This window comes from Aquarana catesbeiana, linkage group LG05, assembly GCF_042186555.1.
Source record: "Aquarana catesbeiana isolate 2022-GZ linkage group LG05, ASM4218655v1, whole genome shotgun sequence".
In the NCBI taxonomy this organism is placed as follows: domain Eukaryota; kingdom Metazoa; phylum Chordata; class Amphibia; order Anura; family Ranidae; genus Aquarana; species Aquarana catesbeiana.
The window spans coordinates 509947912-509971796 of record NC_133328.1 but is presented as its reverse complement, the minus strand read 5'-3'; the positions used below and the strand labels follow the sequence as shown (position 1 = coordinate 509971796).

The following is a 23885-nucleotide window of genomic DNA, read 5'->3' as shown; positions in this document are numbered from 1 at the left end:
ATGCAGACATGCTACATTTTATCGCAGCGCACTGTACAGGATTGCATGTCACTGCACATCACGCTGATGTACAGTGATATGATTGAAATGTACTTTTGAACACTTCAAATAAAGTTCAGTGAGGTAAAAAAAAAAAAATGCTGTGTGATGTGCTCAATCGCGCACCACATCGTGCCGGAAGGGACAGCTGCTGGAGAGGAAACCCTTGTGGTTGACTGCTCTGCCAGCTGTCTGTTGTATCTGAATACAGCCTTAGGCTAGGTTGGCATCTGTGGGTGGTTCCCGATGCGGGTCCGCACCTGTTCCCGCAGCCACAACCATCCGCTCAGAAAAACATGCCGGATGCGTAATCCCAATACACTTACAGTTCCCGCGTGGGCTGCGATTTCTAAAATGTTGCACGGACCTTTTCCCTGAATTTCAGCAGGCATGGAAGCCCATTCAAATGAATGGGCTGCCTTGCCTGTGCAAAACGCAGCTTGCAGAGCAGCATATGTGAAAACCTAGCCAGAGGCGGAACTAGAACCTTCAGGACCCTGGAGCAAAAAACCATGGAGGGCCCCCCTTCAGTCAAGACAGCATGACAAAATGTGAGCATGACTAAGATTATGAAAGACCTGGGGCACTCTGGGATATGTTTGCCATGGCAAACAGTGGGCATGGCCAGTGGGAGGGTCTTAAAGGGGGATTGAACAGAATCTGTGCCTGCAGTATACACTGCACACATATACCACAGTTCTTGTACCCACTTTGCTAAGGGGCACTTTGCAGGATGTATGGAGGCTCTCTGGAGAATGTAAGCAGGCATTTGTCATTACCTCCAGAGTGCCCCCTTACATCCATTAAAGAGTGCCTGCTTACATCCTCCTCCAGAGTGCCCCCTTGGTGCTTCCAGAGTGGCCCCTACATCCTCCAGAGTGCCCCTTAGTAATACTGTGCTAAGGGGGCATTCTGGAGGATGTAAAGGGACACTCTGTAAAAATAAAACACTTTAGAAAAAAAAATCTGTCTCAGCGACTTTGAACTGCGTATGGACTGTTCCAGAGCCAGCCAATTAGAAAACTGCCCACCCCACTGCCTGATCCGAGGCTGAGCCTGGTAGTTCCCAAATCGGCTGGCTCTAGGACTGCCCATACCCAGTTCAGAGTCGAAGTCGCAGAGAGGTTTTTATCCTTTCTGAAGTGTTTCACTGCCAGCCACTCGTGAGTTGCGAGTCACGGGCACTGATGGGAGAAAAGTGCCTGCTTTGGCAACACTGAGTCTCAGGCCCCCCCCCCCCCCCCATGGTAGCCGAATGCAAGGGCCTGGTCGCAAGTGCAACCTTTGCGACCATGGTAGTTCCATCACTGAACCCAGCCTAATGCCCTGTACACACGACCGGTTTTCCCGTCGGAATAAACTTTGAAGGTTTTTCTGACGGAATTCCGCTGAAGCTGTCTTGCGTACACACGATCACACCAAATTCTGACCGTCAAGAACGCAGTGATTTACAAAACGTATGACGGGACTAGAAAAAGGGAGTTCAATAGCCAGTAGCCAATAGTTTCCGTCTCGTACTTGCTTCAGAGCATGCGTCGTTTTTGGTATATCGGAACAGCGTACAGATGAGCGGTTTTCCCGATAGGAACTGGTCCCGTCGGAAAAATATAGAACATGTTCTATTTCTAAGTCCGTTAGAATTTTCAACGTAAAAAGTCCGATGGGGCATACACACAATCGGAATATACAATGAAAAGCTCCCGTCTGACTTTTTCTGTCGGACATTCCGCTCGTGTGTACACGGCATTAGAGATAGTGAAAAGCTTTCTGATTAAAGTGATCTAGGCAGCTCTAGAGCTCTATCCCTCCGAATGACCAACTAATGTTCCCAGAAGCAACATGCATTACTACACTTCCGGGGTCACAGCTGTCACTCCTTGGCTAATGCAGGTGATGCAGCAATTCCAGCACAATCTATGTTTAATATCTTCTTTGGAGGGCAGAGAAGACATTGGGGGTCAAAGAGAACCCCAATGTCTCCATAAAGAGTACCTCTCAATTGCCCATGCTATCACATAGGAGTTAGCTCCCTTGTGATAGCAATAAAGTAAAAATAAAAATATTGAAAAGTGTAAAAAAAAAAACAAAAAAAAAACTGCATAAACTATATAAAAATAATTAAAATTTTGCTTAAAAGCACCCTGCTTCCTGATTGGCAGTGAGGAGAATCAGTGTGAAAATAGTGAATATTCATTGGCTATTGTCACACAACTGGGTGGGCTCAGGGCGCAGTGCTCTGTGTCCCGAGCCCATCCTTTTTTTGAAGCCTATTAGAGCCTGTGGTTCTAATCACGTGCTTTAAAATCACACCCTCCCCCATTGGAATTCATGCATCCTGCATGGGGGGCAGATGTATGGCAGGGAGGAGGGGGGGGAGGGTGCCCGTGCGCCCTTAATGGACGGGCCACCCCTACATAGGAGGTATTGTCACAAATGTCAGAGTGGGAGCAATAATTCTAGGACCATAATTCATGATTAATGCTGGCCATACAATATATATACGAAAAAGCATTCGATATGCTTGATTGTTTGACTTTTGAAATGTTTGTGGGCTAATTTTGATTCTTGAAATGCAAATTTTATGACAAAAAAAATTGAAACAACATGTTGGTTTTTGTTTTTTTTTGGGCCGAAACTAACGATTTTTGAAACGTTAGTAGTGGAATTGATCAAACACAAATTGAACAAATCTACAGCGCATGTGTGTGATAAATGTAACCCCGGATTGTGTAATCAATCAACGAAAAATCTACAGTTTATATTGTTATCGATCGATAATATGCTGATAATTGGGTGACATCTATTGATACAATGGTGGTGGTGTTATCACATGCACATTCAACAGATTTTTAGAAATCTGATCATTTTTTTCTAACAATTTTTTAAATGTGTATGGCCAGCATAACACTGAATTGATGACCTGTAAAGGCTTTTAAAAGGTCGCCTATGGAGGATTGTGGGAATGTCGTTTTTTGTGATTCCATGGGCATGCACAATTCTAGGACTTGACATGTTTGGTGTCTGTATACTCGTCATGTTTTTTATTTGACCAACATTGGGTATAATATTGTTTGTTTGTACAAAAATACATTTTAGTGTAATTTTCCCCTGAAAATTTGTGTTTAATAAATAACTGTGCAGATATTGTGTGACATAAAAAAATTCCAACTACAACCATTTCATTCTCCGGGGTCTCTGCTCTCAGAAAACAATATCATTATTACTGGATTTCTAGGAAAAGATGCAGAAAAATGAAAACATTGGCCTGGTATAGAAATGGTTAATATACAATGATTGGTGTGTGTATAGGAAGGGACGGATCGATGGAGTATCACATATAGGTATGGTGTATATACAGACACGGAAGAAGTACCCCTCCCCCCTGACCTCGTACACCCCTCTACAGATCTCCATAGAACAGTGCGGACCGCTCCGCTTCTTATGAATGGGATTATCAGGGTCCTATCACTCCAGCTCTGTATACCTCGGAGCTCCGCCCACACACCACGCCCCCGTTACACACCCTCTGACTCCCCAAAAATGAGAGGTCGAATTCTGCCCACTTTATCCCCGCCCGTAGGCATCTTCCTCCAATCAGAGACCTCCAGTATGTGACATCAAGCCCGCCATACGGCCCCTTCCAGTCTCCAGTCCGGGTCCCGGCTCAGCTGGTGATTGGTGGGATCGGCTGAGGAGGGGCTGGGTGTCTGCTGTGCCTCATGACGCCGCTGGACCGCCCTCTTCCGCGCGGCTTATCTCCGGGTTATTGAAGGATAAGGGCGGCGCGGCGGTGGACGGCCAGAGACACCCGGTAGCACGGAGACGAATTTGGGTACACCCGGTGTATGTGCGGCAACACCATGTCCGCACCCCTGCCTGCCATAGTGCCCGCCGCCAGAAAGGCCACGGCCGCGGTGAGTCCCCCTCCCCCCCATATATAAGTCCTGTGCCGAGCCGGACTCCTCCTCGTCACACTGTATGTACTCTGCAACTTCCGTCCACTCCGGACCCCGACCACCCTGTCCTACTGAGAGTCCTCCTTCCCAGCGACCTCCGCTCACACCCCAACCGATACACGGGGCATGACTGCCCGGCTACCCCCTCCCCCCAACTCTGATTACACCCAACCGATCACCCCCCCCCCCCCAACTCTGATTACACCCAACCGATCACCCCCCCCCCCCCCAACTCTGATTACACCCAACCGATCACCCCCCCCCAACTCTGATTACACCCAACCGATCACCCCCCCCCAACTCTGATTACACCCAACCGATCACCCCCCCAACTCTGATTACACCCAACCGATCACCCCCCCCAACTCTGATTACACCCAACCGATCACCCCCCCCCCCCCCAACTCTGATTACACCCAACCGATCACCCCCCCCCAACTCTGATTACACCCAACCGATCACCCCCCCCCAACTCTGATTACACCCAACCGATCACCCCCCCCAACTCTGATTACACCCAACCGATCACCCCCCCCAACTCTGATTACACCCAACCGATCACCCCCCCCCAACTCTGATTACACCCAACCGATCACCCCCCCCAACTCTGATTACACCCAACCGATCACCCCCCCAACTCTGATTACACCCAACCGATCACCCCCCCCCAACTCTGATTACACCCAACCGATCACCCCCCCCCAACTCTGATTACACCCAACTGATCACCCCCCCCCCCTTCCCATCCTCACATCACCCCCCCCAACTCTGATTACACCCAACTGATCACCCCCCCCTCTCATCACCCCCCCAACTCTGATTACACCCAACTGATCACCCCCCCCAACTCTGATTACACCCAACCGATCACCCCCCCCCCAAACTCTGATTACACCCAACCGATCACCCCCTCCTTCCCATCCTCCCACCTCACATCACCCCCCCCCCCCCCAAATCTGATTACACCCCTTCCCATCCTCCCACCTCACATCCCCCCCAACTCTGATTACACCCAACCGATCACCCCCCCCTTCCCATCCTCCCACCTCACATCCCCCCCCCAACTCTGATTACACCCAACCGATCACCCCCCCCCAACTCTGATTACACCCAACCGATCACCCCCCCCCCTCTCATCACCCCCCCCCCAACTCTGATTACACCCAACCGATCACCCCCCTTCCCATCCTCCCACCTCGCATCACCCTCCCCCCAACTCTGATTACACCCAACCGATCACCCCCCCCCCCCTTCCCATCCTCCCACCTCGCATCACCCTCCCCCCAACTCTGATTACACCCAACCGATCACCCCCCCCCCCCTTCCCATCCTCCCACCTCGCATCACCCTCCCCCCAACTCTGATTACACCCAACCGATCACCCCCCCCTTCCCATCCTCCCACCTCGCATCACCCTCCCCCCAACTCTGATTACACCCAACCGATCACCCCCCCTTCCCATCCTCCCACCTCTCATCACCCCCTCGACTGATCACCCCCCTTCCCATCCTCCCACCTCTCATCACCCCCCTTCCCATCCTCCCACCCCCCCCCAACTCTGATTACACCCAACTACTCACCCCCCCTTCCCATCCTCCCACCTCACATCACCCCCCCAACTCTGATTACACCCAACCGATCACCCCCCCTTCCCATCCTCCCACCTCACATCACCCCCCCCCCCCAACTCTGATTACACCCAACCGATCACCCCCCCCTTCCCATCCTCCCACTTCGCATCACCCTCCCCCCAACTCTGATTACACCCAACCGATCACCCCCCCCCTTCCCATCCTCCCACCTCTCATCACCCCCCCCCGACTGATCACCCCCCTTCCCATCCTCCCACCTCTCATCACTCCCCCCCAACTCTGATTACACCCAACTGGTCACCCCCCTTCCCATCCTCCCACCTCTCATCACCCCCCCCCAACTGATCATCCCCCTTCCCATCCTCCCACCTCTCATCACCCCCCCCAACTCTGATTACACCCAACTGCTCACCCCCTTCCCATCCTTTCACCTCTCATCACCTCCCCAACTCTGATTACACCCAACTGCTCACCCCCTTTCCCTTTCTTCCATCATCACCCCCAACTCTTAACCCCCCCTCCTCCCTATACCCCCCAACTCTGATCACCCCCTTCCAATCCTGATCCACCCCCCACCCCCCCCCCCTCATTCCTATCCATCTAACGTCTCAACCCCCCATCCCTCCAACTGTCATCACCTCCTCTACTGCCATCACCCAACTCTTTACCCACCACCTCCTCTCTGTACTCAACTCTGATCACCCACCTCCAATTTATGCTCCCCCTCAACTCTAATCACCCCTCTTCTCCATTTCACCAACGCTGCTCACCCCTCTCCTTTTTATACCTCCTTCACTCCAAACTCTGATCACCCCCTCATTTCATCACTCTTAACTCTTCTTACCCCGCCCCCTTTCTATCTATGTCTCTCTAGTGTGTACTTGTCTCCATCCAGAGCACTAAGTGTCATTTCTGTCTGCTGCTTCCTTCCTCTGCTATCTGCATGAATCACTTCTGACACATTTTCCTGACACCAATAGAAAAATGACAAGGGAGGGATCCCCAACAGATTGACAACATCAGCTGTGTGAAGGGGGGGGGTGTGTCCCTTCTCTCCAATCAGCTGTCAGAGCTCTCACCACTGAGCTCTGCAGGGTATAATAGAAATGGGTTCAGGCGTGTTTGAATTGAACCCGCCAGGAAGCCGTAACTGCACACTGCCAATCATAGGCAGCAACTTTGTGTGTGTGTGTGTATGTATGTGTGTGTATATGTATGTATATATATATATATATATATTCTCAGACAAGCTTTAAAATTCAGATGTAGAGAGGAAAGGGCTGTAGATATACAGGTACAACTTATGTAGAAGGATTTGTTTTATCTGTGATCCAGCCAAGGTCAGTCACTTCACTGGGTATATGTTTACAGCCACTTTAACTCCAGTATGCACTCAATTTTTCTCTGGAGCTTCCCTTGTCTATGCACAGTATATATGAGTAGATTTTATTTTTTTCTGTAACTTCTATTCAAATCGCTATTGAGACTGTGAAGTCATCCATTCTCTGAACTCTGGGAGGAGAGATTAGTGAGTTGTCTAAAGCTACTAATTAACTCCCTGGTTATCCCTCAGATAAACTACTGCAACTCCTTCCTTGGTCTTCTACTACACAGGTTATTCCCCCCAGTCGATCATGATTGCTGCTGCAAAACTTGCTCGCCTTACCAACTGCTCATTGTTGACCCCACTCCCCCCTGCCAATCCGTCTACTCCAAAATACTAACAACATCAATAGCAACAAGCAATCCACAACTCCAGCTACATCACCAACATTGCCTTACAAAACAAAAAAAATCACCCAAATTGTCCTCTTCGCTCCTCCAGAGACCTCCTGCTTTCTAGCTCCCACATCACCTCCCATGCTCACCTTCAAAACTTCTCCAGAGCCCCTCCCATTCTCTGGAATTCACTATCCAGATCTCCTACTCTGTTTGCTTTTAGGGGATCCCTAAAAACTCATCTGTCTAGCAAAGCTGATCCTACCTTTACCTGGCAACCGAAGTCTTACTTTCTTCATCAATGCAGCTTGGGAATGCTTTAGCACTGTGTTTTTGGTGCTGCAGTGTGAAAGGGGTCTAACTGGACCACCAACCCTTTTGTCTTTAATTGTACTGTGACTCTTCTGTCTGCCTTATTTTGTAAAGCAGAAAAAACAGAGCAAATCACCGCGCTATATTAAACTAAATAATGCAAAACCACCTATTGACAAAAAATAAATTGTAAATTAAACCCAATCTAATGTGACAAATAAGTGATCAAATATATAAAGCAGCTGCTAAAACGTGAGATACACACATAACAAAATTAGGTAAAAGAGGAGCAGCGCTGTGAGAAATATTCCATGTGATGAACAGAATTAGTACATAGGTAAAAAACCAAAAAATTGGGATAAGTTCCAAGTTCATAGGTTATATAAACAACTGGACTGTCCTATTGAGAACCAATCTTGATGGTAAATACGGGACGTGAATATGGGAATCAATGAGTCCTTCACCACACCACTGTGATAATAAAATTGTGCGCTTACCAAATGGCAAGCTTAGAAGAGCTTGCGACCTTAACCCGGTCGGGGCCTTTCAAGGTAGAACCATCAAGGAGAGACACACCACTTGGTTTGAATTAGGCACACTGTTCTTCCAGTTACCACTCTAAATGGAGATGTGACCCCAGGCTAGGGATAAACCTCCAAGGAGGTATACCTACAGGCTAGCCCTCTCTGCATTTCACCCTTAAGGGCCTAGTCAAACTTACTTTCAAGATGGAGAATGAGGAAAGACTGGTGAACTCCAGTTCTCTTATCTCTGCAGGCACTAAGCTACCACCACCTGCTGATTGCAGTTCTTGGGTGTGGAACAGAAGAAGGTGAGCCTAGCACCTTCACCGCTACAGCCAGTATGCTCAGCTGCGCTGAGCATACTGGCTGTAGCGGTGAAGGTGCTAGGCTCACCTTCTTCTGTTCCACACCCAAGAACTGCAATCAGCAGGTGGTGGTAGCTTAGTGCCTGCAGAGATAAGAGAACTGGAGTTCACCAGTCTTTCCTCATTCTCCATCTTGAAAGTAAGTTTGACTAGGCCCTTAAGGGTGAAATGCAGAGAGGGCTAGCCTGTAGGTATACCTCCTTGGAGGTTTATCCCTAGCCTGGGGTCACATCTCCATTTAGAGTGGTAACTGGAAGAACAGTGTGCCTAATTCAAACCAAGTGGTGTGTCTCTCCTTGATGGTTCTACCTTGAAAGGCCCCGACCGGGTTAAGGTCGCAAGCTCTTCTAAGCTTGCCATTTGGTAAGCGCACAATTTTATTATCACAGTGGTGTGGTGAAGGACTCATTGATTCCCATATTCACGTCCCGTATTTACCATCAAGATTGGTTCTCAATAGGACAGTCCAGTTGTTTATATAACCTATGAACTTGGAACTTATCCCAATTTTTTGGTTTTTTACCTATGTACTAATTCTGTTCATCACATGGAATATTTCTCACAGCGCTGCTCCTCTTTTACCTTATTTTGTAAAGCGCTGAACAAACTGTTGGTTCTATTTAAATCCTGTATAACAATTGCTTCTGGACTGTGTTCAGGGTTCTTGCATACAGAGATTTCATTGGCATTTTATATGCCTAACTTCATTTTCTGATGGCTTTCCCACACCCTAGTTGTTGTAGGTACCACATACAGCCTGACCTACAGGTGAATTGCTGTGCAGGGCTGTACCTTTGCAAATGCCAATGTGCCCTTGCATCAGCGTTGACCCATGCCTGCAAGTCTCTGATGTGTTTGAGCATGGAACATCTGTTTTTTGTGAAGTATGTCTGATGCTCATAAAGTGTCGCTCTCTGCTCCAAATTCATTAAATCCGGTCAATTATTACACTTTGAATTTTAGCAGCAGCTTAATGTTAGCAGCTGGCCATCTATCTATCGATAGATAATTTAATATTTTTTAGTTTTTATTTTATCGTGGCTCAAGTGAACACGCAAGGTAGCTCGCAAGGCTTACCCATATTTTGTGTCTGATGCTCATGCACAGTAAACATTAATGTGCAGAAGCAACTGCATTTATAAGAGACAATCTTCTCGGGCAAATCTTCTTAATCAATTCAAGTTTTTAATGTAGCAGTTTAAAAGAGAAGTGTGGGATTTCAAAATATCAAACCTACATACTCACTCCCCTAGGTGGATGCAGCAACTGTCCCCCGCTGCCTTTACACTGAGAACTGAGAGATCAGACACCGCTGATTGCTCAGCTCTTGGTCTTCAGAGAGCTGGTGACTGTCAGTCATCAGCTCTTTGCTCTGCCCCTCCAGAGCTCACTGGAGCGTTGGGCTGTGGACAGGGCAGGAGCAGCTGGCCAAAGATGGTGCAAATTTCTTTCGTGCAACCATGCTTAACCCCCCCCCCCCCCCCACAGCTGCTTGTGATCGCAAGTTAAGCTGGTTGGTTGCACCCAAGTCGATCAACTTGGTACATTCAGCCTGCCCATTAACAGTTCAAATCTAGGCTGGTTCCTGCTTAACCGGATGAGATTTGAACTGTCTATGGCCAGCCTTATGCCCCTGTATACACAATCTGAAAATCGGACGACTAATCATCTGACTTTTTTTTCACGTACTAGTTGGAAGTAGAAATTGAATAGGTTACTAAAGTCTCAAATTCTCGTATGACAGAAAAAAAATCGGAAGTGATGTCATGTGTTGTAGTGTATTTCTATTGTATTTTCGGACGACAACTGTACTGAAGAAACAAACATTTTCATGCTTGTCCGATTAATATCAGATGAGCTGTCGTGATCGGCTCTCCAAAGTTTTGTACTAATGATCCGATTATCGTATGATCGCGTCGAAAGCGGTATTTTTCGTCCGATTTTTGGATCGTGTGTGCGGGCCATAAGGCTCTCGCGGTGTGCTGAGAAGCTGAGCCAGCTGCCACTTGGGCATCTGGGTGGTTTCTGGAGACCCCCCCCCCCCCCCCCCCAATAGCCTGGATCAACTGAGTGCCGACAGAAGACTTTAGCCCACTATTGGCTGAGTCACAGGAGTGCACTTCAAAGAAGCTTTGGCCCTATTTCTCCTTTTAACTCCATTTTTGCCATATTCTTATTGTTTGACATGCTCATGTAGCCCTTTTGGAGTCAAGTTTCTCAAAGTCCATTGAGCCTGAAATGCCAACCCCCGTGATTTCATAAAAATGAACAGTGTCAGCTTGTGGCTGCAATGAGGGCACCATATTATAATGGAGCCTTGTGTTACAAAGATATGCGCACAAAGACATTTTGCCTTTCAAAAAAAATAACTGAAATACCTGACCTTGAAGTGATTTTGTGTGATCTTGTGTTGTGTTAGTCTGTCTGCTAGTTACATGAACAGTATAAATCACTGATTTTACAGAATAAATACATATGCAAACATCTTCTGATACATCATGTTACATTGTACATTAATTTGCAACACTCACCTCAAATAAGTTTTTATGTTGCATATCACTAGCCATCAAAGACTGTAGAGTTTTAATGGAAACCTATTTTTGAAAGTTCACAGCCAGGTACAGCGCTAGATCCTTGAAGGGCTCTGGTGTTGGTGTTTAGAGGAGGGGGGGGGGGGCGGTAGGGAAATAATTATTGGGTGGGTTTTATCTTTTTAACACAGAAAATAAATTAAAGTATAATTTAAAGGCAAACTTTTTTTTTAATTTTGTATAGAGGGAAGAGGGATTAGAACTCCTGTCAGTTATTAGTGTTGTCTGTGTCCCCGTTGGGGACATTCCCCCTCTCTCTGTCATGGTTTCCATTATCATTTTGAAAGTAAAGAAAATCCTTAATTTTGGGTTGTCTCCATAAAAGTAATAGAGGGGATGTCTTCCAGTGAGGACACTAGTTCTGGTACCCTGGGGGTCACCAAGGGATTCCCTGAATTTTCAAGGATTTCCTCCTAATTAGCTGTATGACAGGAAGTGAAGCTAAATCTCTGCAACAGGACACCGTTGCAGTGCCTTGAAAAAGTATTAGTACCCCTTGAAATTTTCCACATTTTGTCATGTTACAGCCACAAACGTAAATGTATTTTATTGGGATTTTATGTGATAGACCAACACAAAGTGGCACATAATTATGAAGTGGAAGGAAAATGATAAATGGTTTTAAAAATTTTTTTTTTTTTTTTTACAAATATCTGAAAAGTGTGGCATGCATTTTGTTTTCAGCCCCCTTTACTCCTAACTAGAATCTAGTGAAACCAATTGACTTCAGAAGTCACCTAATTAGTGTCCACCTGTGTGTAATTTAGTCTCAGTATAAATACAGCTGTTCTGCGAAGCCCTCAGAGGTTTGTTAGAGAACCTTAGTGAACAAACAGCATCATGACAGCCAAGGAACACACCAGACAGGTAGGGAAGATGGATGGAACCAAATACAGGGCAATCTTAAAAGAATACCTGTTAGTCTGCAAAAGACTTGAGACAGGGGCGGAGGTTCACCTTCCAGCAGGACAACAACCCTAAAATACAGCCAGAGCTACAATGGAGTGGTTTAGATCAAAGCATATTCATGTGTTAGAATGGTCCAGATCTAAGTCCAATTGAGAATCTGTGGCAAGACTAGAAAATTGTGGTTTAGATGCTCTCCATCCAATCTGACAGAGCTTGAGATATTTTGCAGAGACGAATGGGCAAATATTTCACTCTCCTAGATGTGCAAAGCTGGTAGAGACATCCCCAAAAAGACTTGCAGCTGTAACTGCAGAGAAAGGTGGTTCTATAAAGTATTGTCTCATAGGACCTGAATACAAATGCACGTCACACTTTGCAGACATTTATTTGTAAAAAAATCGAAAACCATTTATCATTTTCCTTCCACTTCACAATTATGTGCCACTTTGTGTTGGTCTATCACATAAAATCCCAATAAAATACTTTTATGTTTTTGGTTGTAAAATGACAATGTGGAAAATGTCAAGGGGTATGAATACTTTTTCAAGGTACTGTAACAAAAAAGAAATCTGACAGGGTTTACAACCCTTCCTTGTTCTATCCAAGATTGGGGGGGTTCCTTTAATTTTACTTTAAAGTGTTACTAAACCCAGGACTAGAGCTGCACGATTCTGGCTAAAATGAGAATCACAATTTTTTTTTTTTTTTTTGCTTAGAAGATAGATCACGATTCTCGCCGTGTAACATCATATTTCACATTAAAACAAAAAAATTGGGCTAACTTTACTGTTTTTTTTTTTTTTTTTTTAAATTCATTGAAGTGTATTTTTTCCCAAAAAATTGCATTTGAAAGACCGATGGGCAAATACAGTGTGACATAAAATATTGCAGCAATTGCCATTTTATTCCCTAGGGTCTCTGCTAAAATATATATAATGTTTGGGGGTTCCAAGTAATTTTCTCGCAAAAAATATTGATTTTAACTTAAGTGTCAGAAAAAGATTTAGACTTTAAGTGGTTAAACTTCCTACATTTACACCTTGTTGAAAACTTGGCAAACTGCCTGGATTATTTATTTACACAGAAGTTCTATCCCTTTGATCTAAGAAGGAAGTTTAGTTACAATGTTTCAAGTTAAAGACTTTGTTTACTGCCCAGATGTTTTCTTTTGACAGCTGAGTGAGCAGATAGTCTCTCTATTTGTTTATAGGAAAGACTCCTGAATGTCCTATGAGGCTGCATGACCCCTGACCCTCTGGACAGTGTTGATTGGCCCTGTGTTGATTCACATGCACCCTCCCATTAAAAAAAAAAAAAAAACTAGCAAAACACCAAACGGAGCATGTGCAGCCTATCCCCTGGCTCTGCATTATCAGGAAATCTATTGGACAGTGGAAGGAGGAGAGTATCAGAGAAGACAGGATCCAACAGCATTTTTACACAATGGGGAGGATTAACCCTTTAGGTTCCACAGTGAGTGTAACCGGCATGCTTTACTGCATATACAGACTGATTTTACTGTTGCGGGTTTAGTAATACTTTAAAGTAAAAAAACACCCAGCCCTTAGAACCACTTTAATAAAATTCGACACTGCCCACTAAAGTTCTGCAGACTGAAAATCCAGGCCATTTTTGACTGGTGTTTTTGTGTTATTTGATTTCCTGCAATTCCTTACTGATTGACATATCTGCATGTATGTTGAGCCACTTCCTCGAACTCAATCTTTCCAATACTGAAGACATAATATTCCTCCAGGGTGTTGGGCCCCTTGCATGTGGGGTCGTTCAGTTGCTGTGTGTCCTTTTTTTTTGTGCTTTAGGCTGCCTGCATCAAGGCTGGACCCTGCACCTTTCCCTCGCGCACACACTGCAGCTGGACCGCCCCATGTGCAAGAGATCTTGGGTATAATCCTGGATTCCAACCTCCTTTCAGCCCCACATCCAGTCACTGTCCAGATTTGTTTGCATTCATCTCAACAACATTTCCTGACAGTACTCCTGATTCACAACTCCTTTTTATTTTTCTGTGTGAAGTTAGGCAATCTCCCCTTCAATCTATTGCTGCTGCCAGACTCATCCACCTCTCCAACTGCTCAGTGCGTGTCACCCAGTGCATAAGATTTATAATACTAACCATAATATACAAAGCCATCCACATTTAAGCTCCGAGCTACATCACCAGCTTTATCACCCAAACCATCTTTTTGCACCTCCCAAGTTTTCCTGCTCTCTAGCTCCCTTGTCGCCTCCCATGCTTATCTCCAGGACTTCTCCAGTGCCTCTCTCCCTTGAATTCCCTAATCCATCCTATATCCTACTCTGCCCATCTTCGGGCAATCCTTGATTAATCTCTTTAGGGAGCCTATCCCACCTGTAACTAACAACTGGAATTTAACTTTTTCCATCAACTCAATAGGTTATAATAGAAGTCTATTATAACCTCCTGCCAACTACCTAATGCATACATGTGGCAACAAGAAAAGGTGGGCTGTAATGTCCAACTGCTGCACATATGCGTCTAAAGTGGCATGAGGTTTGGGGACTGAGAGCATTCTCACAGCAAGCTGACCAAGATTGGTCTAAGCTTCTGATTGGGAGCCAGTGAGAAAAGGTCATGATCACATGACTGTTTAAATCAGGGATCCTCAAACTACAGCCCTCCAGCTGTTGCAGAACTACATGTCCCATGAGGCATTGTAAAGGTCTGACATTCACAGACATGACTAGCATGATGGGAATTGTAGTTCCTGAACAACTGGAGGGCCGTAGTTTGAAGACCCCTGGTTTAAATCATATTAACGAGAAGCTGCGCCCCCTCCTGGGCATTAAAGCCCACCAAAAAGGCTGTCTGGAGGCAGCATCAGGGGGGTTAATTTACGCTTACTAGTTCAATGTATTAAAGTCTAGAAAATAATGTGTTGCTTGTAATACATGCTAGTGTATCTTTCAGAACTTTGACATGCTAGTTGTGTATTAAATGTTTTTAAATTAATAATAAATACTTGGCTTTAAAACCATGTTCTTTATTTCAGGTTATATTCCTGCATGGCTTGGGAGATACTGGGTATGTCTGAAATTTGCTAGCTTATTAGAATGTGTGTGCATCATCACAGATAAAAGAATAACACAATATGACATATCCTTTTCAGTTTTAACCTCTTGGTGCCAGCCGCATGCAAATATGCAGCCTCTTGGTGGGTGGGCCTTGCTGCCGAGTGGCCACATATTTGTGCGCATTCGTGCAAAAGCAGCCATTGGCTCCTGCTGCTCTCAGCCAAATATTGTGAGTGGGGGTGTGTGGCCGAGGACACACACAGCTCGGCTTGAGAGTATAGAAAAAGATAGACAGTGCTAGGGAGGGGCCACTAAGGAAGTAAGAGACTGGTTTGTGCAATATCATTGAACAGTGCTGGTAAGCATAAATTAAAACAAAAAAACTTTATTGTCACGTTTGCAGGTCCTGCTATCTGGTCTGCATTATGATTTGTAATCTGTGTACAGGAGGTACCCTAGTTACAAACATTCGACTTACAAACAACTCCTACTTACAGAGGGAAACAACAGGAAGTGAGATGAAATCTACCCCTCGGAAGGGAAATTCACTCCTGTAAGAGTTATTATGGGAAAAAGTGTCTCCACTGAAGCTTTATCACCAAGGCTTGTTTCCACAACATCCCAACATTTTCAAAAGGCAATTGTCACTGGGACAGAAAGTGAGGTGAAATCTTCTGAACAGGGGTACAGACAGCAAAACAAATGTTACGGGGGGGATAACCCTTCCCCTATGCTATCCAAAAAGCTTAAAAATAGTTTTTTTGGTATAGCTACACTTAAATAATGTACCTGTTCCGACTTACAAACAGATTCAACTTAAGGACAAACCTACAGACCCTGTCTTGTTTGTAACTCAGGGACCGCCTGTATTGTGGGGCTTCTGTAGTTTTAACTTTTTTCTAATTGGATAGAATACGGAAGCTTTACAATACATCAGAAATTTTTGTTGCAGGTTTTGGAAAGCCACAATTTTCTGTTGTTACCATAACTGGGAATATCTTGCAATGGTGATGCCTTTTCCAGTAGCCACTGTTTAGGAGGGGCTTACCCTACTTTTGAGGGAGGGTTTAAAGCTGTTTTCCTTGTTTTCTTTCACTTTAAATCGGAGTTCCACCCAAAAATGGAACTTCTGCTTTAAGTGCTGGTGACCCCCTGACATGCCACATGTGGCATGTCATTTTTTTTTTTGGGCGGGGGGGGGGGGAGCGCGGGTACCCTACAGGCACCCAGCTCCCACTTCCTCCCCTTGCGCTGCAGCGCCAGAAGGAAGATCGCAACCCACCCCCCCCCCCCCCCGCAATCTTCTGGTACACGTCGCAGGTCCCAGAAGATTGCCACGGCCATTCACAGCGCGGCTTGCGAATGCGCGCCTGGCTGTGAAGCCCACAGTTAGAATGCCGGCGCCGCGGAGAGAAGGGGGAGAGGAGCAGGGCTTCGTGTGCCCTCATTGCTGGACCGTGGAACAGGTGAGTGTCTGATTATTAAAAGTCAGTAGCTACACTTCCTTTTTTTTTTTTTTTTTTTTTTAAGCTACTGACTTTTTTAAATGGGTGGAACTCCGCTTTAAATAGTTTGTTTGGACCAAGCAGTTTATTACCCTCACTAATTGCTGCAGCAGCTCTAAGACCCCTTTCACACTGGGGCCGCGTTCGTGGTAAGGCGCTCCTCGTTTTAGCAATGCTTTTCCGCTGTTTAAGCGATGCTTTTCAGTCATTAGCGGGGTGCTTTTAACCCCAAAGAAGGGGTTTAAAACTCCTTTGTTGCTCTTCCAAAACGCTTTTCAGGCTCCTCGGAAGTGCTGCCCGTTCATTCCAATGGGCAGAGCGTTTTGGGAGCGCTAAATACAGCGTTCCCAACCCACCCCATAGATGCTGCTTGCAGGACTTTTTGTAACGTCCCGCAAGCACACCGCTCCAGTGTGAACAGTTACGCTTGAATGAATGGGAGGTGGTTTTCAGGCACTTAGCAGAGGCTATTTCCAGCCATAAATCGCCTGAAAACCGCCCCAGTGGAAAAGGGGACTGAAAGAAAACATGGAAATCAGCTTTAAGGGCTGTATGTACTGCATATAGCTTCAGCTACATACAGTACACAGTGCTAGGTTCCGAGACTCCTGTCTTGCACTCAGAACAATATTGAATCGGTCTGAGTAATGCTCAGCCATTCATAGGCAGCTTTGTACTCTCTGAATGAATACAAAGCTTCCTCTGATGGGCTGAGTTGAACATCATCAGCCCACTTCAGCCAATCAGAGGAAGCTTTGTAATCATTCACAGAATACAAAGTTACCTATGAATGGCTGAGTGCCACTCAGACCAACTTGGTATTGTCTCGGGTGTGGGACGGGAAGTCTGTTTCACAGCTGGAAACAAGCACAGTCCATACATCTAAGAATTTAACAGGTTTTGGCTTCACCACACCTTTTTAGGAGCTACATAACTGTGGCTGACAAAGCCATAGGCATTCCATTTTCAAGATAATTGCAGTGTAATGACATGTTAAGGCAAGCTTACTATTTGAAGAGAAGAGTCCAGCGCACATATTTGCATGTTTCAACACCAGATGCAGAGTGACATGCTTTTTGTGCAGCTGCAGCAAAGCTCTGCTATGGAGGCTTTCTTTTTGTAAGGGGACCTCAGACATGAAGCAGATATTTTGGATTGAACCACTGTACTAAATTAAGTGTTCATACCATAAGTGAGCACCAAAAGCTTATGGTCAGAGCTAGTTTTTCACACTTGGCACAAACATTTTTTTCTTGTACCCACTAGGCATGGCTGGGCAGAAGCAATGGCAAGCATCAGGAGTCCTCATGTGAAGTATATATGTCCACATGCGTAAGTGTTGTATATTGCATTCGATTTATCCACTTTGATTGCTTTATCTTACATTTTGTTTTAGGTTTAACATTACAAAAGGAATACATTCTGTGCCTTGGTATACCTACGTAATTTCAGCTACAGTAGTTAATATTTCTGCTTTCTTCTATTGTAAATTGAGATATATATTTTGCTTCAGGTCAGAAACATAACTAGAGCTTTCTATTTGCAGGCCTATCATGCCGGTAACATTAAACATGAACATGGCTATGCCTTCATGGTAAGTGCACACTGCAATAATCCTGCCTTTGGTTTTACAAGGGGGGGGGATTAATCTTAGTGTATTTGTCCACCCCTGCTCTAATTATTTGTAGCCATATAGTTGATGTGCCTGTGGCATCTTGTATATTACCTTCCCAACTACTTCATCTCTGTGTTAATGACTTTTTTTTTAAATAACATTTTACCTTTTTCTCTTGTAACCTACTAGTACTATTGCTCATTTTTCATGATTCATCCATGTTATAACCTGTACTTTGAAAATACTTCAATAAAAATGTATAGAAAGTGAAATACAAATTATTTTAGACCCTACAATGTCATCGCTGGGTCTCTGCTGCTTTATACAATGCAGGCAGGTCATGGCTGGTGGGAGAGGCTGAAAAGGTCCTGTGTACAGGGCTTCCTGGAGATATCAGGAAAGGCAAAGATCATGATTGACATGCTCCATTCAGGAAATGGGGTGGGCACTGTCTGGCATGTGGCAGCTATTAATGCACACTGTGAGAAACTCACCACGTGCAGTAAAATCAAAGTGAATACATTGAGGACAGGCTGTAGAACTGCACAAGCCTAAAGTTGATAGACCACCTTTTTCCTTTGACTTGCATACTAGATAGAGTATTGGAGTAACCTATACACTGTTTGATAGTTGTCAGTTACCTGCAATTCTACAGGTTCAGACAACAGGGATCTTCTATATATAGACCTCTTTTATTTGTCTCCGAGGGAATCCTGAGAGTGATGGTAGATAAAGCTCAGCAGGTTTTTGTGGGCACTTTCTGTCATCCTGGTACAGTATGTAATGTAACACAATACATTTGTTGCCCAATAATAGCAATGCAGCATATGTAAATGATTTGCTGTGCACATTGAAACAGTTTCTGCATCAATGAATATAGGCAAACGATACAATTGTAGTAAACTGTATATGCTGCTCCTCACTAATATCATCCAAGGCTACAATAGCAGTTTTTGCAGCACTATTACTAGGGCGTGTTCCGCTGTTTCTCTTCATGAAAGTAGGCTAAGTATTAGTGATCCTTTCTTTTGGCTAGCTTAGCAGGTGTTGCCATATGCCACTATATTAGATTGGCTGTTACTGTGCTGCCTCTCATAGATAACGCATCTGTCTGACAGAAAAATAAATACTGTGTGCCATTTAGACCTTTTAGTCAGAGCTTTTGTCTTTTGTGTAATATCTACCACTTGTACATTGTGTAAAAAGACATTCATCAGTACAGTGTATATGGTGCTGATAGTTTTCTGTTTTGCTAATTTTTTGTTTTGGCTACCTTTTAAAAAAAAAAAGAAAATAAAAATAAAAAGTCACATATGCATCTTTTTTTCCCCTCATTTATTCTGCTAAAGAAAAGGAGAACTATCACCTCACACATTTTTGTATAAAAAGAGAACAAGAAATTTTGAGAAATGGGTTTGGTCACAGCGTATTAGTAGAACTGGTTAGAGACTGATGCAGTCAGCACTTTTGTGTTTTAATAACTAATAATTCAGATTTCCCTATGCCATACTATTGGTGCACCTGCTGTAAATGGTATAATAATCTAAAGTGACATGACCCTGTTCCAACTAAATGATGGGATTTTTTTTTTTGTTTTGTTCCTTTGCCAACTTTTCACACCATTGCGAATTGGATGCGGTTTACTGCATCCGATTCGCAATAGCAGCAGATTTTGACCAGCTTTCTATGGAGCTGGTTCACATATCTCCGCAGCAGGTCCGGTGCGTTTTGCAGAAAAACGCTGTGCGTCTTTTGGTCTGTTTTTCAGATCCGAATTCAGCCCAAGATTCGGGCATAAATCAGACCTGAAAGTTGAACCAAGACGCACCGGACCCCTGCTGTGAGACGGATGTGGGGATAGTGTGAACCCAGCATAAAGGTTCGTGAATGCAAGCCAGAGTTCTTCTTGCTGGGTTTTTTTTTCCTTCCTTCTTCCTTTTTTTTTTTTTTTTTGTTAAAATTCCACAATGTATGCAAGGTACTGCAAACCACCTCAAGGCAGCATTGTGGTGCGAACAGGGTACATAAAACAATTGTTGTTGATCATACTTTTATTTGACCACAGGTAGCATCAGGTGAATAGACACTGGCCATAAGAAAGGCAGGAATTTCCCGCCCGGGCATAACCCCTCCCAGCTTAGCTAAGCCTCAGTTTTTTTGCTAGTGTTTTTAAGTGAATGATGTGATTGTGAAGTTACTGTAGATTCTTTTCCGTGGGTATTTATCTTCTGAATTCATGGCCTGTCCTGCACACCCCTATTGGGGAAGGGTGCAGGCTTAATCCAAATCAGTCGCCTGGAGCCAAGAGGGATTGTCTCTGGAACCTGCATGCAAAGAGCAGGGACAGCCTGTAATCAGCTGGATCCATCTCTGGGCTACCTCTTGACCTCTTTGGCAGGGTGCTATATGGGTCCAGGGCAGTGATCCCCTCTGCAGCAGTAGAGTCCCTGAAAGCCCTACAAGGCAGGCCAACCACGAGGGGTAAAGATTGGGCCTTTTACCCTTGTTTGGAAATGGGTGAGTGCTTTGTGTGGCTACAGCTCAGCCAGGCCAGTGCCTTCTGTAAGTATAGGAACATTGGTGACTTGCCACATAGGTGTTCATCTTGGCAGACACCCCACCCAGCTGAGTGGCTGCTCACTTTACCATGGTACAGGTCTATTGACAGCGGGATGTGGCAGTACGCAGGCAGAGAGGTGGGGGGAGAGGATGATGGAGTGGGCTGGAAAAGCCCTCTCCCATCAGCTGTGGAGGACCCCCATGTATATTTCATCCTCTAAAGGTAAGATTAGTTCTGAATTCTTATCCTGGTATATCCACTTCCAAGGGTACAATTATTTTTTGTCTGGGGAAAAATTGTCAGCAGCCATTTGCAGTCTGTGTGAACAGCTCTTAAAGGTTCTCACTGGTTTGGGACACTCGCAGTATCCTTGATCCCAGGTGGAGTCCCTGAGGCCAATGGAAAGTCCCTCAATTTGGGCCTGCACAAAGATGCTGGGGAAGATTGAAAGATTTTGATGCAATCCCCTATGTCCAATTTCAAACTCTTCAGTTCGATATCCTTTCAGTTTGGGACAAACATCTGTAGTCTTTGGACCTGCCAAAGCATTTGACTTCTAAGACCAGGCCAGTTCTGGAATGGTAGATATTTATTTAGATGCTGGCAGATCCTTCTTTCTGATGAATCGTACTGATGACAGATGCCAGCTTGTCAGGCTAGCGATGTGTTCTGGATCAGGGCTGGATCTAGCCTGTCTGATGTGGGGGTGCACTAAAAGATGTCGGGGGGAGCAGAGGATGCAAGGTCAGTAGGGCACCGTACAGGGGTCAACAGGGCACAGGATAGTAAAAACAGAATCTGTTGCGCTTAATAAAACATATAGTAGAAGCTGCTGACACACAAATTGCTGGATACAATTGAAGAGAGATCAATAGGAATGGTGCAGCGCTAAAAAATATTAATGTAAAAATGTCCCAATAAGAACCAAAATAAATGTGGTAAAAAAAAAAAGTCCTCTCCGTCAGGAAGAAACAATAATCTAATCAGTGAGATCCATATTGAAAGGAGACACAGAAGAGAGATGAAAACACCGTCCCCAACACCCAAACAAACTGACCCTTACCATCAGTGTATGGGTTATACACGTGTGTAGAAAAAAGGCATTCTTCATAGAATAAACCAACGATCTTCTAATGGAGTAGCACCAACATATTCCCCTCTGAACTAAATGGAAGGCTTTAGATCTCCTTTTGGTAGCTGGATATTAAACCAAGTATACTCCAATATGCATATGCACCTCAAGATCGTGGTACGTAGGGAATAAAAAGAAAACGCTCATTGCGCAATCTCCATAAACAAGGATAATTTATTGGAAAGATAAAAACCACTCACATTTAGTAAGAAGGTATACAGCAGTGTGAAGCGTCCAGCGCTTCTAACCACAAAGATGGCCGTCGTGTCACCGTCCCACCGCGTTCTGCGTCGCCAGTCTCTATCATCACCCAACGTTTCGTCATCAACATGCGCATGTTGATGACGAAACGTTTATTCTATGAAGACTGCCTTTTTTCTACACACGTGTATAACCCATACACTGATGGTAAGGGTCAGTTTGTTTGGGTGTTGGTGACGGTGTTTTCATCTCTCTTCTGTGTCTCCTTTCAATATGGATCTCGCTGATTAGAATATTATTTTTTCCTGACAGAGAGGACTTTTGTTTGACCATTTTTATTTTGGTTCATATTGGGACATTTTTACATTAATATTTTTTAGCGCCGTACCATTCCTATTGAGGGCACAGGATAGGGCCAGCAGTTTGTGGGGCAGTGTATGGAGGCAATTTGTTTGGGACATGTGTAGGGGGCCAGCAGGGCAGAGGATGGGATCACTACTGGCAGGGCACTCCGCAGATCCCCTTCACCCTATGCAGGGCATAGCTGAAATTGGATTTTATTTTCACTGCTGAAGTTAAGGTATGGTTTCTCCACTACCCCCCCCCCCCCCACTTCTATTTATTTTATTTAGGGTGGATCTGTAGAATGGAGCAATCATAAGTGCTGAGTTTAGTTTCATTGATGCCAGAAAGCATAGGGTGGTCTGCAGGCATTCTGTTCCTTGGTTCCCACCGATTTTCTGATTTGGCAATGACCCTTGGATGAATTTCATTGATTCTGTACAGATTGACGTGCTGCATAGAGTAATGTGTAATATTGATGGAAAACATTTACACAAACAATGTACAAGCTGAAAAAAAAGGTTTTGGTAGATCAGCAGATGGCAGATCAACAGGAAAAAATGCATAAAGAAAAGCTAATTTCTAGCCTCAATGGGGTAATATTTAAAGGGAAGCTGGGAAATGTAGTTGCACTATTTTTTTCCTAGAAATTGAGAGCTTTTGAAGCTTGTGTGGATTACACCAAGCCTAATGAAGGGTATGTATCTATTCACTTCAATGAATCATACCCAATAACACTTTTGATTCTGGTTAATGGTGGACAGAACATGGTAGACATATGTTATTAAGAGTCAGCAGTTTACATCATTGGTGAATATAGCTGCAAAGTAACCTGATTAAATTGTAAATCCGGTTTTACAAAATGTTCTATGAGTTTGCTTTGTGTCACGGGGTGAATATATTATGCAGAAAATATATTCTTCTCTCACATTATTGTATACAAAGGTGGAACAAATTGCAGGATGAGCTTAAAAATGGCATGTATGTCCGTATGAGTAAATGGTACCTGGCTTCTTGGTTGTAGATACTTTGTTTGGGCTAATTAGATCCTGATAGTGAAATCCATTTTGTCAGCCAGTTTAGTATGCTTAGAAACTACAGCCTTGGCTCTTCTTTACATGGTTCATGTCCCTTGATTTACCCATCTGCTGTTTAAATATTGTTTGGAGAGAGGATATGGGATTTTTAGGGTGCCCAAGAAAAATGAAGTCAAATATATAAAACATATAATGAATTTAATATAGGAAGGTTTTTGACTAGAAAGTCCTCAATATAACACAGCACCCCATCCTAGTAAATTTCATAATCATGGTAAGGAGAGAGTAAGGGGATTATAACGGTGCCCAGAATAAGTTATTAGAATACAGAACTATAAAGTATTTTATTGATGTACAAATAAAAAGAGAATCTACAATAAATACATTTAACAAGGGTGTGTACAAAACCATCAATATGCAGCGATATAACAG

The 23885-nt window shown here is 44.4% G+C and overlaps 1 protein-coding gene across 1 annotated transcript in view; it reads left to right on the top strand.

Moving 5' to 3' along the window:
• Positions 1-3716: 3716 nt before the first annotated feature.
• Positions 3717-23885, top strand: part of LYPLA1 (lysophospholipase 1) — a 45005-nt gene continuing 24836 nt past the window's right edge. The window contains exons 1-4 of the mRNA XM_073631606.1: positions 3717-3953; positions 15040-15071; positions 17833-17898; positions 18113-18160. Of these exons, the coding sequence (XP_073487707.1) occupies positions 3885-3953; positions 15040-15071; positions 17833-17898; positions 18113-18160 (215 nt within the window). The 5' untranslated portion in view covers positions 3717-3884. The remainder of the gene's footprint in view (positions 3954-15039; positions 15072-17832; positions 17899-18112; positions 18161-23885) is intronic.